Raw genomic sequence first — 15,340 nt, 5'->3', positions numbered from 1 at the left:
ATGTTGACCGCCGAATAGCTGTGAAGTCTCAACATTGATTTGGCGGCGCTGTAGGAATGTGTGTGAGAAATGGTGGCATGGGCGGGGAGTGGGAGGGGGGTGTATGCGCCTTAATTTCGGGGGGGGGGGGGGGGGGGGGCGCCCCCCCCCCCCGGGGCCCCCGCCTTGGGTACGTGCCTGATAGTAGATAAGGATGTCATGTCGTCTGCCTGCATTTACTGCTGCAAACGCCCCTTGAGGCAGTTGCAGTCAGAGCCGTGCTGTTTAATAAGCTAGTCTCAATTAGTTCTCTATACATCCCTTCCAGCTATTAACTTTCCAGAACAGAACTCGAGCTGTATTGCAGAACTTCCCGAGCCTTATATTGTAGTTGGAGAATTAATGCACATAACACTCTTCGGAGAGATTCTCGTTGTGCAGCGAAAAGGCGCTTAGTAAAACTTTCTGTTCTCCATAGGAAATAAAGTTCATTGCCTGTCTGTCTGTCTCCATAGGCGCATGCTTACTAAACAAGAAAGAGCCCACATTCTAAAGCGTGGCAAACAAAACCTTCTCATCTATAAATTTGAGCATCACATCGCGTACACTCGTGCAGTATCTGGAGTGGAATGTGAATCCATACGGGAGTAAGCATTTCCCCATTGTCATAAAACTAACAGAAAGGTGATCAGCGCTCTCCACATGTGCCCCGGTGGAAAGTCGACTGCGCCGACTGGACACGATACAGGGGTCACCTATTTGACCTGAGATTACGTACGTACATTTCCTATCGATGATGCCGTGGCATATTTGGCGGTGTTTATAGTTGATGCGGCGCCAGTATGTATCACCGAAATAAATGGATAAGGTGTGGAGCCGCCTTCGAGACTCTCCAACTACAGAAAACGTGATAATTTTCAAGAAAACAAAGTCTGAGGGTAGAAGAACACGCTGCTCTGCCAAAAAGGGAAGCTGGCAAAAATACATATCCAGCATTAATTCTTATAGCTGACGAACGAAAAGCCTGGAACAGGGTGAACAAGATTAAAGGTAGGCAAACTCATCCTCTATCAATAGTAAAAACCCAGGGAAGACCTCGCCAGACTTTTTTTGACTTTAGACTTTGCCTGCTGCAGGGAAATTTTGTATTCTTCCAGCAAAATAAACATATTTGTTTTTGTAACATACTCTTGAGGATCAAGCTGATTCTCTAGGGGCACATTTTGAGTAGATTTCTAGTTCATATGTTTATATACTCAGATACATTCCCTAAATACTAGCAACGAGCGGTGCGACTGCCTCTGGATCGGAAAGGAAAAGAACGTTACCCCCGTCTATCTAAATATGGCGGAATTTCAGGATACAGTAAACTGTTGCAATAAATCGGCCCCTGAAAACAATCGAATAGTTTACGAGATGATCGAAGCACACAAAACACTCCTATCACTTTTTTATGCAACATTTTCTGCCAGCTGTATTCCGTCCGCCTGGAAGCAAGCGGTCATATTCCCTATTTTTAAAGAGGGCAAGGACCCAACTTTGGCCAGCAGTTATAGGCACAAGTTGCCTATGCAGGGTTTTTGAGAATATGACTAACTGGCGCCCGAGTCATTTTCTTGAAAGCAACAAAACAGTAGATCCCATGCAGTGCTGTTTCAGGGAACGTACGTAGATCCACAACAGACCAGCTTGTCCGCATCTAGACAAATATCCCTGATTCCTTTGTGCACAAACAGTTTTTCTGATCGGTATTTTTAGATATGGAGATAGCATATGACATCACTGGGCGTTTCGGAGCCCTTCGCGACCTGGCTGGAATTAAAACCTTTCGTCAGTCAGCGCCACTGAAATGGTAATTTAGTTAACGCTGCAACCGCTAGACGGCGGCACACTACAAATAAGTTTGACTCTCCAGCAGTTGCGCAACGAGAAAGGAGGTAAGAGCAACAAGACAGATATCAAGCTGCGACAAGCGAGCAGGTGGTACGTACGGCAGGTAGTACGGGCAGCACAAGTGGTGCGTGCACGTTGCGTTCAGGGCGGCGCCGTAACCCGCAATATTTCTTTCGGGTTTCGCCGCACGCACACAGCGATGGTCGACGAACCGAGCCGTAGTTTCAAGGTTGTTTTATCCATGCAGCGCGAAGGAAACAACCACGGGGACGTTCATTACAAGGTGAGCCCCCACGCCGTAAAGTACTGCATCCCGCGATCCCGCAAAACACTTGCAGCCCCCTTGCGGGGTGACTGTCCGCAGACTGGAGGGGGGAGGGGGGCGGCGCTCTCGACGGTCAGAAACCGAAAGCACAGTGCGGCGCGCACATTGGCCCCAACACGTTTGGCGTTGATTTTAGGCGGTTCAATGATTATATCAACGGTCAAAAACACATCCACGCTCATTTGAATCGGTGTTTTTGCGTAATTCGTTTGCGCGATTGCCAGTCGAACAGGCGGCATCCCCCTAGTCGGCTCGGATACAGCTATCAGGCGGGCGCGCTCGCTCCTGTTTTCAAAGCTTTATCGATTACGTTGCGGTGGCGTGTACTGTTGATCCTCCGCGTGCCAGTTGCGTCAGGTATGAGTGGTTCGTTTTGCAGAAACGGGCATCGTAGGAAAAAAGAAAAAGTGTAGTGGAAGCTGCGAAAACGAACAAGACAGCGTAGTACTCGGGCATGCATCGAGATACATAGTGCGGTCGATGATAGAGTGCTGTTGAAATGCCAGATTTTGTGGTTTGTCTGTTCGCTTTAGCGCAAGGTTACCGGACACCAGACGCGCGCGTGCGCGACTGCGGACAGCGGTGTACGTGCGGTTTTGCACGTATCCGTTTTACACGGTTCGAATTTCTCACTGAGTCATTTTTCCGTATACGCCCCGTTCAGGCGGGGTGGGTATTTTCGAAAACGCGAAGGTGGTGCAGATCTAGATCCTGCGCACTTTCCTTATTTGCAGCCTTCAGTTTAATTTTGACCTGTCAGTATGTCATCAAAGTGTCATAACAGACAAAAAAAAAAAAAAAAAAGGAAGAAAAAGCTGCCTTACAGTTAGTAAAGTTGCTGACCAGTGATTCGTGTAGCTGACAGGAGCATGCTCTTTTGCTGGCTTCTGGTGGATTCTTAACTGTTTATTACTGGGAATAAGGCAGCAACATACTTACACAATTAGGGTAAACAATTCTCACTTGAGAATGTACTTCATCGTTAGCATTACATACAAGCGAGCCAATTTGTCTAGTGCCATCATCACCCCTTTCTTTTTTCAGGTGGATGGAGCCCGCTTCGGAACTGAGAGCACAATTAAACTGAACGTTGAAACATCCTATACGCTAACATTGTGCTTTAGACCAGCACAAACATTAGAGTGAGTTAAATATTCATTATTTTATGTGCATGTATGTGTAGTTGCAACATGCTTACATGTTTGTTGTGTGTCTCATCGCTGTTGCGCTTAGCATCTGTTCAAACAATTGCCGTGGTCACTGTGTTGGGGTGAGTTAGTTGGGCATGTCATGATTGTTCAGAATTCTTTATCTCTATATCCATGGATCCTATCCTAGACTAGCTTCTCTTCAGCTCTGTACTCATGGACAACATTATTGGGCAAGGAAGTGAAAGCTATGGGGCTGGAGCTTCTGCGCACGAGTTATCGTGCCAAGTAGTCTAACTTCTAACTGTGCGTTGTGGTTGCACTTAGTATCGCGAGATGATGGCCATGTCACCTGTAATCTGATTTTCTGTAAAAAGTAATCTGTTTACATGCAAGCTAAAACTCCTTAGTAATTACAACTAGAGCTTGTGCTTGAGGCTGGTGTAGCACAAATTAGTAAATTTTACGCTGTATGTATGTACATATTGATACAGGTTTTTCCTGGAGCTTGAGGCTGTCAACAATTCAGGCCTTTTCAATAAAGCACAGATGTGTGAGATAGGACGCGAACATAGTCCTCGACCGCATTGGGGTTTGCGGCAGCGTACCATAGCATGTCAAATCTATTGTTAAATCTTGCATGTTCAACTGTCTGAATAGCAGACATGCTGGAAGATTGTGTTTGGCTTCATTGCACATTTCCTGGGGCATTGTATGCTCGCATGGCTTTTAAACTTTCGATAAGAACTTGTAGTACTACATTTGTAGTTTGAGGGAACCTGTGTACACACATATAACTTTGTTTTTTTTTTATTTCGCAGGAGCATCTCACTCATGGGATCACGATACTCTCCCAAGGAGAAATCGCGGGACCACAGCTCTTCGACGTACTGTATCACATGGTCGAGCCTTGGTGTGGGTGTCACAAAGAACGGGAAGCGGGATAAAATCCCGCTTGCATTACAGGTGTGTGTTGTGACTTTGTGTGCTTTGTGAGAATTCAAGTGTATCCTAATTGCTTGCTGTTACGCCCCTCCCCCTTTGCCCCATCCTTTTGCCACCTTTAAATGAAAAAGAGTTCAAAAAGAAAAAAGAGGGGGTGGGGGAGAGACATCTGCAAAAAGCAGTGTAGAAGGAGGGAGTAGGTTGTCGACAATGTGCCTTGCAACAGAACAAATCCAAGAAGGCAAAGTATAAACACAGAATGTTAATGAAGAAAAGCAGTGAAAAACACAAGGCGAAGTTTTTTTCCGTTCTAGAATGTGTTAACCAGCCCATTTATATACATGTGCTATAAGCACAGCCATGAACTTACTGCACTCTTCCGTTTTTCATGGCAGTAGTCCTAAACTTGTAGAGCTCAATAAAAAAAAAATTTGACTCTGCATTGAATTGCATATATCACGGATAGTGTGGTTCGCACTAAAAGAAAACACGTAACCATTAATCAAGCAGTAACTAAAGCTCGAATTTGGCATGAGGACTTACAAGATAATTTTTACAATAGATGCTTACATAGTGTGCCACATGAGACACCTTTACCAATATTTTTGCCGAACTGTAGAGCTTATACTATGTTCCCCCTTTAATTATTGTAGCGCTGTTATTGCGCTAATCTAGGAACAGGTTCCATTGTTGTTCTTTTGTATTGTATGATGTCTTACTACAGTAATATTGAAACAGATTCCATTGTTGGTGTTTGGTATTTTGTTATGTCTGTTAGTACACTAATCTCGAAGCGATTTCCATTGTTACTTTTCGTATTATGTCTGTAATTTTGCAACTGCCCACCTGCTTAGAGCCAAGGATCTGCAGTATCTAACATAAATAAATAAATAAAACAAATAAATAATGACCTGTACTGTGCTATCAGTTCGAATTGGCTTGTATATATTGATATGAATTGTGTGTTGGTGACAAAGCCAATTTGGCCCATCGAATATTTAATTCTTCTTAATTTACTATTTTTATCTATATAATTGAGATAGATTATCTGAAAGACAGTATACTTTCTGTGGCATTATAGATAAGTCTATTCGACAAATAACATTTGAAGATCAGAGTAGCAGTAAAGACATTTGCTACACTCTTATAAAATCTAATTGAAGTGTGCACAAGTATACCTGGCAAGTATTTGTTAATTAGCAAGCTTAAGAAAAAAAATAGTAGTCACTGGGGGTAGCTTGCTCTGCACATAAATTATTTAACAATTCTGCAACCATAATTCGGTATTTACTGTTCACTACAGGTGCCGACTACCATTTGATTTCATGTGAACAATGTGAATGAGTGTCTTCAAACATAATGCCCTTTACCAAAGGTAACGCTTACTGTATAAAAGTCAGTACTAGACAATGCGAAGTGAACAGTGGGTGGCAAGTTTCATTTTAAACAAGTTGACATTGCACATAAATGGGGCAGGGAGAGATAAATCATGTGGAAGCTAAGCCGAGGAGGCAGTCGTAAACACAACTGCACTGTATATCGATGAAGCGTGAAAGAACGCTTGGTGCAGTCCACCTGTGATCTCGACAAAATGGCACGTCTAAGCCGAGGTGCATGAAACGGGTTGCAGCTACGGCACGGCAGCTGCTTTCCAAATAGGTCTCGCTTGACAGCTTGCAGCTGTTGTAGAAAAGTTCGCTGCAGCTGCGTATATCTCTCACTCTGCTGCAGGCCACGTTGTCCTGACATCTCTTGGATGTGGTTAATGTATAGCAGGGATTTCACCTTGCATGCTTTTCTTTTTGATAAACTGTTGGCTGTTGTTCCAATGGTTGACTGATTCATGTGGTTGGATGTCAAAATGTAATGCCAGGGCTATGAGATCGAAATGTAACGCTGGGGCTATGAGAAATGGCATAGTAGAGGTCCTTGGATTAGTTTTAGCCACCTGCTGTTGTATAACAGGCACCTAAATCTTAGGTATATAAGTGTTGTTGCTATCATCCTCATTGAAATGTGGCCACTACAAAGTGTAATACAACCTTTGACCTTGGGCTCTATGGCAGAATGCCATAACCACTGAGCCAGTGCGGCAGTGCTGTTTTTTTTTCTGACGTGCAACGTGTAAAACACCCAAACAGTAATTTGACTCTTTTGCACCAGGTTGATAAGTCTTCAGTAGTTGTAAGTGAATGGAATAATCCGACATGTGGGTGCTATTATCAATGGCAGCACATTTTCATTTACTTTAAAACTGTTTATATACCTCAATTTTATTTTGCGCACTATGCTTTGTCACTGGTATGTGTGTTATTTGGCATTTTGAGCCTGCGCTTTATGTTATCAACTTATTTCATAAATAACTCGACTTTCTCATACTCTAGGTGCGGAAGCTTAATAATTAGTTAACTTGTAAACTATCATCATCTTGTCCAGTGGCCAGGAACTGATGGTCATTCATCTGGCTAGAGGCAGTAGCATGACAATGCAGCACATAGAAGCCTTTGTTATGAAAAATTTCTTTTGAGCAGTGGATTTAAATCTTTTTAAGAAGCTCTTCCACACTGCCCTTTCTCGGGCACTTGTACGTGGAATCTGTGATGACTTGCAGTTTCTTCTCACTTCCAGATTCTTGATGTTGGCGAGCTCATGGTTAACTTGCAAGTCAAGTTCTACAAGGAAAAGGACACGGAACATGTTACCTGGGGTAACGCCCTGCACCAGATTGACCTTGATTGTGAAGTGAGTCGCTCGTCGGGGAGCCTAGTGGTCAACAAGCAAAGCTTTCGGTAATTGTCCACAAGCACATGCAAATTTCGATTTTGCAGAGGCTTGGAAGCACACTTGGCCAGCAATCTGTTGTTTGACTGACCAGCCTGTAAAACATCTAAGGCCTGTGCTAATGCCAGATTGCTGCAGGTGATGACGAGCACGTCGTTGCCTATCGGTCATGCATGCCTGCCGTTTACTCATTACTTGGCATTGCAGCACAACATGTCATCTTGGCATACATGGTTCATGAGCTCTGGCCCTTTTGACAACTTTTACGCGGAACGAGTGCTGAATGCATGTTAGATGGTTGGGCCACCTTTCCCCAGCCTTTCAAAGAGCTCTGCCCTTGCTACATTGCCAATTTAGGTGGGACACAAGGGAACATGTTTTGAATGGCAAGTTTATCATGTCTGCAGTTCGTGCTAGAAGTGTCTCGCTGTACTCGTTCCACCTTCTTTTGTACCTGTGGCTTGTTTTCGTGATTTGCGCTGATGATGTGTCATTGAGGTGATTTACTCAGTGCTCTGTCCTTTTTGCCTGGGGTGGTAGGTGTATAGGTTACCCTTGGAATGATCTGCGAGCTCTGTGAGGTCATGTTTGGGAACATTTTTAAGTAAGTGGTTGGAGACCACCTTGCTGAAAGGGGTCATTTGTCTTTATATTGATATGTGTGCTCCTATCCTTCTCATGTATGGTGATCAAGTTGTTTTTGATAGATGCATTCATTTGGGATAGTCATGAAGTTGGCATTTTGAGTAATTTGCACTTAATAAGCAGTTTTACATTGCAAGTTTCAAGCAATAGTTGCTAACGGTTGGTAAATTTAAGTTAGCTGTTTAAGTAGCTGGAAATATTGCAGAACATATGAAGCTGCAAAATAGAAAAAGTGGAGACCCTTCTTTTATCTGACCTTTGTTCAGCACTTGTTATATAAGGTGCATTTTTATTTTGGACGGTATCGTTGACAATGTTTTGTTTGCCTTGATTGCATTGAGTACACTATTGTATCATCTTTACTACCTTGCATACGTCTGCATAAATCTTAGTGTTAACAGTACATTTACAGGGGGTTGTTAGATCTCCTATCTCTGGTTTTTGGGGCGCCTAGTTAAGGTTACTGTGAAATATCTAGTCAAATAACTTCATCACACTGGTGACACCTTACCATGAGCTGACAAACTCAAACATAGAGGTGCACATTTTTCTAGCCGTTGAGACAAAAGGTCACAGTAGTTAACCAGTGAGTGCCTTGAAAGACATCACTTTCATTGTCCACATCTGCACTGCCTTGCCGTTTATAGCAAGGGAGCATATCGTCAGTGATCGCAAGTTTTAGTTCCTCACTCGATTGCCAATGGTTGCATCATGAGACAAGCCTGCTCTTGACTGGAAGCATCATGAAAAAGTGTTTGTTGCAATTTTTGCATTGAGATTGCTGTAGTTGCTGCCAATTTCAGTTTTTCAGTGTTGCAAAAGGCTGCTTTGAAAACCGTGCTGTCTCCTTGAGTTTTGAGCAAATTGTGCATGCAGTCTACCCTGACACTGTATAAGGGCTCAATGCTTGATTGATTGCACTTATTTGCAGCTATAGTTATGTCGTGATCATCGTGGAGCGAAATGCTTGTGAGGAGAAAACCCTGATAGGTGTTCAGTGCGGGCTGGCAGATGAGTAACGCTATGTGAAGAACAGTGTGGAGTGATGGCATGGAAGGGAGACGGGTGACACCTGGTGAAGATGAATGAGCGACATGATCACCTGTCATGGCTAAAGCCACTCCATATCGTTTTCTGTTGACTAAGTATTGCCAACCTGTCCTGCTCGTTGCCACTTTGCCCTCACTCTTGTCAAATTCTGGTGCAAAATGGAAGTGCTGCTATGTTATTCCTGATGTTTGAAATGTGAAAGGCAGAGGAGGCAGGCTCATGTCTCACACAGAAGCGGCTCGAGGAATGAATTGTAAGGTGGTGGCCACAGATTAAAGAATGGCACTACTTAGTAAAGCTACTGGGTCTATCTTAGAACGACAGAAAGCTGAGCTAGTTGGTAAGGATTCAGTATGCAAAAAAGGTGAGGCGTGCAGACAAAACGCAAGAGAAGTGGACAACATGAACGGCGTTCGTGTTGTCCACTTCTCTTCTCTTGCGTCCTGTCTGCACGCCTCACCTTTTTTGCATAATGGTTCTATCTAGAGGCTTCAGTGATGGGAGCAGTGTTGATGAGAGAGTTGTTCAGTCATCACATGGTGCCATCATGTCGTGGGGTCTGCGTGGTATCTCGTCATGCCATAGGAGTGCTTCTGACAGTGTCATGTCGTTCGTAGCAGTCATAAAAATGGAGTTTTCTCCTGTCGAGTATTTCTGCCCTGTTGTCATGATCTTGTATTTTATTGTTAGCTTGCAAGCAGGATAATAAACATTGTTCTCTGCTAGACTGTAGTGGCAGCTTTGCTCACAGTCATGTACAATCCTAAATACTCGTCCACTTGAAACCCTGCGAAGGCTTTTACTGTAATGGGGTAATGTGGCTTCTTTTTCTTTCTATAGGTGAAAATGCTGTTGTAATATTCTTGCTTATGACATGAACATTAAGTTATGTGTTACTGTTAATATCAAGGTGTTATCATCAATGTTGAATTGTTAAGCACACAAGCAAACTTATAGGGGTCTATCCAGCATGGATGTGCTCTATATTCATGTTACTGTTAACTTGTCTGTTGCTGCAAAATGTTTTCAACCGCAACTTCTCTTGCATTGTCATTTTCCTCCACTAGCTGAACTTTATTCTGCTTTGGCATGTCCTTATGCTTAAGTAATAGTATGTCATTTTATTCAGATCCTTGTCAGCTTCTGTTCAAATGTTATTCTTAGCTGCAATTTAGCAAATTTTACATTATAACAGCTGAGCTTTCTGTGAACTGTTTGTGCCAAACTATGGCTTTTATTATAGCGTAGTACTGTGTTAGCTTCGTTACTAGCTAAATGTAATTAGTTAGCAGTTAATTGGTGGGACAGGCTCCTGATAGCTGAGGGAACTTGCACAGATTTTTTGGAATGCGTGAACTCTTTTGAGGTTTAAATGGCAGAAACACACAGTTAGTAGTGCGACTCAGTTATCTCTTATGATCACTCTGTACTACTTTCTTGCACAATGCTATTTATTGCGTCATTTGTGAACGTGGCTGCATCTTTTGCGCTACTTGGTCAATATGCTCGTGGCTTGCCCTTGATGTTGTGTTCATGTGGTTCTGTGAGCTGCTTTGTGTCTTGAGTAATCGCTCGTAGCTATTTGTGAGCTCTTTAGTGACGTGTGAAGTGATAGTCAGCTGTCTATGTTATGACATAAGAACTTATTGCTAGCTATGGCTCTTAGTCAAATTACTTATGATGAGGCTCTTGTCTGAAAGGTAGCTCATATTATGGTGCTAATATTTGGGAGCATAAAATTCTGAACCTTATATAGATTTTTGTTCATGGGCTTTCATCATCAGTCACAAGTTGTCTGAATCTTGCAGTGTTTCAGAAGTTGAAAGACACATGTTGTGCGTTAATACAGTCTTAGCATATCCTGTTTCATGTTCATGTGAAGTGCTTGAGTCAGCTCAAGCTTAGCTTTTTATGCAGCGTGACAGCAGCTGTATATGTTGACTAGCCAATTACATCAGTATTGGCACAGCATTACAGCTACGATCCAGGTGTGTCAGTGACATGTTGATGTGCAGAGCTTGCCGACACATTTGGCAGGCGTTTCATCAACTGGCATTCACATCTTAAATGATACCTGATGACGAATCATTGTAGAAAATTTCACCTGTCGAACTCTCCTGAATATGCAATAATGATTGTCACAGGCCGAGCGATGCGAGAAATCTTCCATGCATATTTATAGACAATTTTTGAGAAGACGGAAACCTTTACAAAAACACAGCGAACTTTATGGTGCTATCTGTACTAGTAAGCACGGCCATAAAAAATTTTGTACTAGTGTTGTTATACAAAGTTAGTAGTTTGCAATGGTGAAGGGGAGCACATTGCTAGGCCAACGGGCTGCCCATCAGATAGTTCAAACTTTATGCACGATGTTTGTAGGTAAACTGCACCAGCTTTTGACATTCCAAGAATTTATGTAAAGAAGTCATTTGACTAGTTAAGAAACATTCAATGTTGGCACTGCCTGATTATCTAAATACTCTGGATGGGCAGCTATGAAACTACTAAATTTAATAGTTGGTTTAGCATTCCTTCAGAGACAGGTAATGTTAGGTAATTGTGGTGTGCTGTAGTGTCACTCCATTTTACAGAGGTACTGAGCATTCCCAGTCATTTTGTCATTGGAAAAGTTGGCATCTTCCTTCTTTACCTACATCTTCGTCTAGCCATCTTCCGTTGATGAACCTACCATATCACTTTATGAATATCTACAGACTTCATTTAACCACTTCCTCCTCTTTTTTTTTTTGCTGCAAAGGATGTGTAATAGACATCAACAAATGCATGCTTTTATAATTGTTTGGAAACCTGACCTGATTAGTGAATTGATGAGTCGAGATAGTTAATCCAGCTTTGCCTTATACATGGAATTTTGGTTGATGAGCGAAGCTTATCATATATATATATATATTTTTCAGTTTATGCACCCCAGCAGCCAGAACAAATTTTATGCTTGTCCATATAGGTGAACTACCAAACTAAATGAACAAGAAGGCTTGCAGAGGAAATTTGAATTGGGGAAGGTTTGCTTTATTTCTGCAGAAGGGTCTGAACTTGAGCTTGTTGGTACAGCTTATGATGGAAAAACAGGGCACGAAAGAAAGGACAGGACTAGGTCTGTTTCACGTCCCCCCCCCTTTTTTCTTTGCTGTTTTGTCGTCATGTTGTTTTATTGTGGTTGGTGCCACTGATCTTTAGTAACATGAATTTTCCACTGGAGGAAGATGGGTATTTCTTGCTAGTTTTCTTCGTATTGTGTCTACTAAATGAGTCAAGCCATTAAAAAGAATTAAGATGTTTTCGTTTTTGCATGCTTTCAAAGCCCAAAATTGGAAGCTCTGCAAAAGATATAGGTATTGCTCATTTCAGCAGTTTATTGTACTTTAAATGGGGGTGCTGTAGCCATTGGCGTATTGGATGCCTCATTGGACTGAGTTTAAAGTGGCATACTCTAATCTTTAAAAGTTATCAGTTGATCCATTTTGCTGCTTTCTACATATACATCGTAAGGAGAAAATGCAATCAGTTTGCAATAAATTTACAGCAGAATAATTTGAAAAAGCAGTGTTTTCACCTACAATGGTGAAATGTGTGTAGGTAAAAGGTGTGTGTGTTGATGTTCAGTCATGCATAAGCATTAAATGTAACGTTTCATACATTGAGGGTAGGCACAGTCTAATGTGTTCCTGTAATTTATCAATTCATGTTCTGGCTACAGTTAAGAGTCCTAGCAACACATTTGCCGTGAACGTCAAATATATGAGCTTAGCTCTGCCTGAACTTGTGGAGAAGTGTCTATGTGATCTGTGATAGGTAGGTGTGAGAAAAATCACTATTACCGTCATGCTTGAGTCAGCCATATTGACATGTAAAGGTCTTTGTCTGTGCCCCTTTTGTGGATCGTGTTCATTAGCACGATGCTGCACTTTTAAAGGAGCAGTATTGTTATTGACGTGTACACATTTTAGATGACACTGTTGTAGTTAGGAGCTGCATATCCATCGATGGTCACTAAATTGTACTTGTTTGTGGCAGCTTCTTGCGGTGGTTGACTTGTGTGTCTGGATTACAGCATTTGTTGCGTTTGTAGCAAGCTCTTCCGAGGGACAACTGGGAGATTAGTTTCTGCCGAATGAGCTTTTTCTTAAAGGAATTACATTGTTTAGCCAGTGCTGATGTTGAAGTGTTGTGTTAGTGTCGAGTTCAGCTTATTTGTCTTGGTATCAGTATAATCTACGTCTACGTGTGAACAGAAACATGATCATTTTCAGTTTCATTGTAGGTATTGCTTGTTGAATGGAACAGAATTTGTGGGAACTGAAACGTTTTATGATGATCAGAGACTGGCCACAGCTGAAGCTGTAAAAAAAAAATCAAGGTGTAGAAGGGGCCACCATTTATAAGGCTGCCATAAATGTAGAGTATAATATACTGAGTAATGTTAATCTATGAAAACTTGATTAATTTTCTTCCAACTTGTTTAGTGAAGACATTGTGAAAGGCAAGCTTACTTGATTGGCAATTGCGTTTTCTAACAGTAGTTTTTCAATGCCTGCCCCAAAGTGGAATGCATGCTTTCATATGAGCCATGATATACCAAGTGTTGCATTGGTACAGGACCCAGGTGTAATTGGCTTGTAACTGCTTGCTCATTCAGACTCATATTTTGGCCTAAGGTGTGTTTTCATGGTGAATGCTCCTTAACAATGTGTTTGAAGGCAGTGCCCACCTGTTTTCTTCAGAGCGAACTACAAGTAACTATCATTGAAATGGTGCTCAGTGAAAAATGCAGAGCTTTTCAAATAACTGAACAGTAGTGCCATCTGTTGTCAGTATTATAATGCTCTGTAGTTAGCGTTACTTTTGGTGGATGCTTTATTTTGCTGTGACAGATGGAACCATTGTTCTCACTGAGGGAACTGCTCCTTCAGACTGTCTTGACTGCCGACAATGCATGCTCTTACGTCATTCGATCTGGACAAAGCGTGCAAGAAAGACATAAGAAGGACCCACAGTGATATCTTTGTTAGTGTCACTGCATGCATTATATAAGTACAACAGTGTACCACATACAGGTACCACACGCAGATACAACAATGTGGCACTTGTTCAACCCATGGCTTACCGCACGGGTGCCACAGAGTGTGGTACCTGTGTAAATAGGCAAGTATTGCAAAGTTGCATCGAATATAAAGTTCATTTTAAAGTGCCGCCTCTGTGCAACACCTGAGTGCACGTGAACTTGCTGCTTGTTTGAAGGACCAGTTATAGCTGGGTCGTTATTGATGCAACAGTGAGTATTGAGATGCTTATCTAAGGAGCTACCACTGAGGGTGATACCGAAGATGTAAATTGGGCTTTTTTTCAAACGTCTTTACATTTGAACAGTGACAAGAAGGCCAAAGATGACAAAAAAATGGAGGCAGGCTGTGCAGTCTCCCAACAATAAATAAATGAAAAGAGTGTTCTGAAGCAAGTGCAACACATGTCCTTTCTTTTTGTTTTTGACCCGTTTAGTACTGCTCGAATATAGTTATGTAGATGGCGTGTTGTCGACTGCTTTTGAGTCGTGATGTACATCATTGTTGTCCAAAGGACTCTTTGTGGCCATAGCCCCATGAATGCCCTCTTCATGTTTCTTTTTTTTAACATCTTCTGTAGCTGTTTGTGACTCATGGCGCCATATATTTGTGCCTGGAAAGCAGCTATCAGTAGCTTTTTATGCTATTTTCCCAGTGCTACTATTTGCTTGCTTGTGCTAATCTGCCATAATTGCTATGTACACGTCTGTTTCACTGTTTGCCAAAATTATAATACTGTTGTATTTGTGAAACATTGAGAAACATTGTTATGCACGCTGCATAGACATACTGTGCTTCATACATAATTGTGATTATGTTTGATGTTCCAGTGCTATGGTACTTTTGTATTTTAGTCCACTGTCATGGTTGATGTTTTCTGTCACTCATGTAAGTTCATAATTATGACTACTACCCAGGATAAATTTAACAGCTCATCCTATTTGATCGTGTTACAACAATTAGGAATGCTTTACAGGTTGTCTAAAATCTGGCAGTTCAGTTTACAGTGTATGACTGTATCAACTTGATCCTTACAGTTGAACAAAGTTGCCTCTTACGTCCACATTTCATATATTTTGTATTTTTCAACATTTCTGTTATATAAAGTTCAGTTTGTGGGCACCCTCCTATGGATATATGGTAAGCGTGATCTGTGTACAAGTGTCTGGTGTGTTGCACGTTCAGCTTTCTGGTTTTACAACTGTGTTTGGATAGTGTAATATAATGTTATCGGAACAGTTATTCTGAATTTCTCATTTTTTTATGTGCCAAATGTTCTCGCGATCTTTTGACATGACTTTCAAGAATACGTAGACCTTTTGGTTAACACTTTTTCATCATTTTCCTATACTCGCTGATTTCGAATGTGCAGAAGACTTTGTGGGTTGTTAATATGGGCAGTTATTTTGCTGTCTTCATTGGCACTTTAAGGCCTCAAGTTAGGGCAAGAGCAAACTCTTACTGGTAGTTTGTGAATTCTGTCCATAAGT

At 41.8% G+C, this 15,340-nt stretch overlaps 1 protein-coding gene across 1 annotated transcript; it reads left to right on the top strand.

Annotated features, from left to right (window-relative positions):
- Positions 1-1,924: 1,924 nt before the first annotated feature.
- LOC126544818 (CB1 cannabinoid receptor-interacting protein 1-like) lies at positions 1,925-7,320 on the top strand. The gene is made up of 4 exons (XM_050192309.3): positions 1,925-2,155; positions 3,242-3,339; positions 4,167-4,311; positions 6,919-7,320. Exons 1-4 carry the CDS (start codon positions 2,072-2,074, stop codon positions 7,081-7,083), a joined length of 492 nt encoding a protein of 163 aa, XP_050048266.1. The 5' UTR covers positions 1,925-2,071; the 3' UTR covers positions 7,084-7,320.
- The last annotated feature ends 8,020 nt before the right edge of the window (positions 7,321-15,340 follow it).

The sequence above is a fragment of the Dermacentor andersoni genome, chromosome 10 (assembly GCF_023375885.2).
Source record: "Dermacentor andersoni chromosome 10, qqDerAnde1_hic_scaffold, whole genome shotgun sequence".
Taxonomy (NCBI): Eukaryota; Metazoa; Arthropoda; class Arachnida; order Ixodida; family Ixodidae; genus Dermacentor; species Dermacentor andersoni.
This window is presented reverse-complemented; position numbering and strand designations above follow the sequence as displayed.

Excerpts from the sequence above, each read along its gene's own strand:
- LOC126544818 (XM_050192309.3), top strand. The coding sequence starts at position 2,072 with ATGGTCGACGAACCGAGCCGTAGTTTCAAGGTTGTTTTATCCATGCAG. Across the intron at positions 3,340-4,166 it reads AGACCAGCACAAACATTAGA|GAGCATCTCACTCATGGGAT; the intron begins GTGAGTTAAATA and ends TTTATTTCGCAG. Across the intron at positions 4,312-6,918 it reads AAATCCCGCTTGCATTACAG|ATTCTTGATGTTGGCGAGCT; the intron begins GTGTGTGTTGTG and ends TCTCACTTCCAG.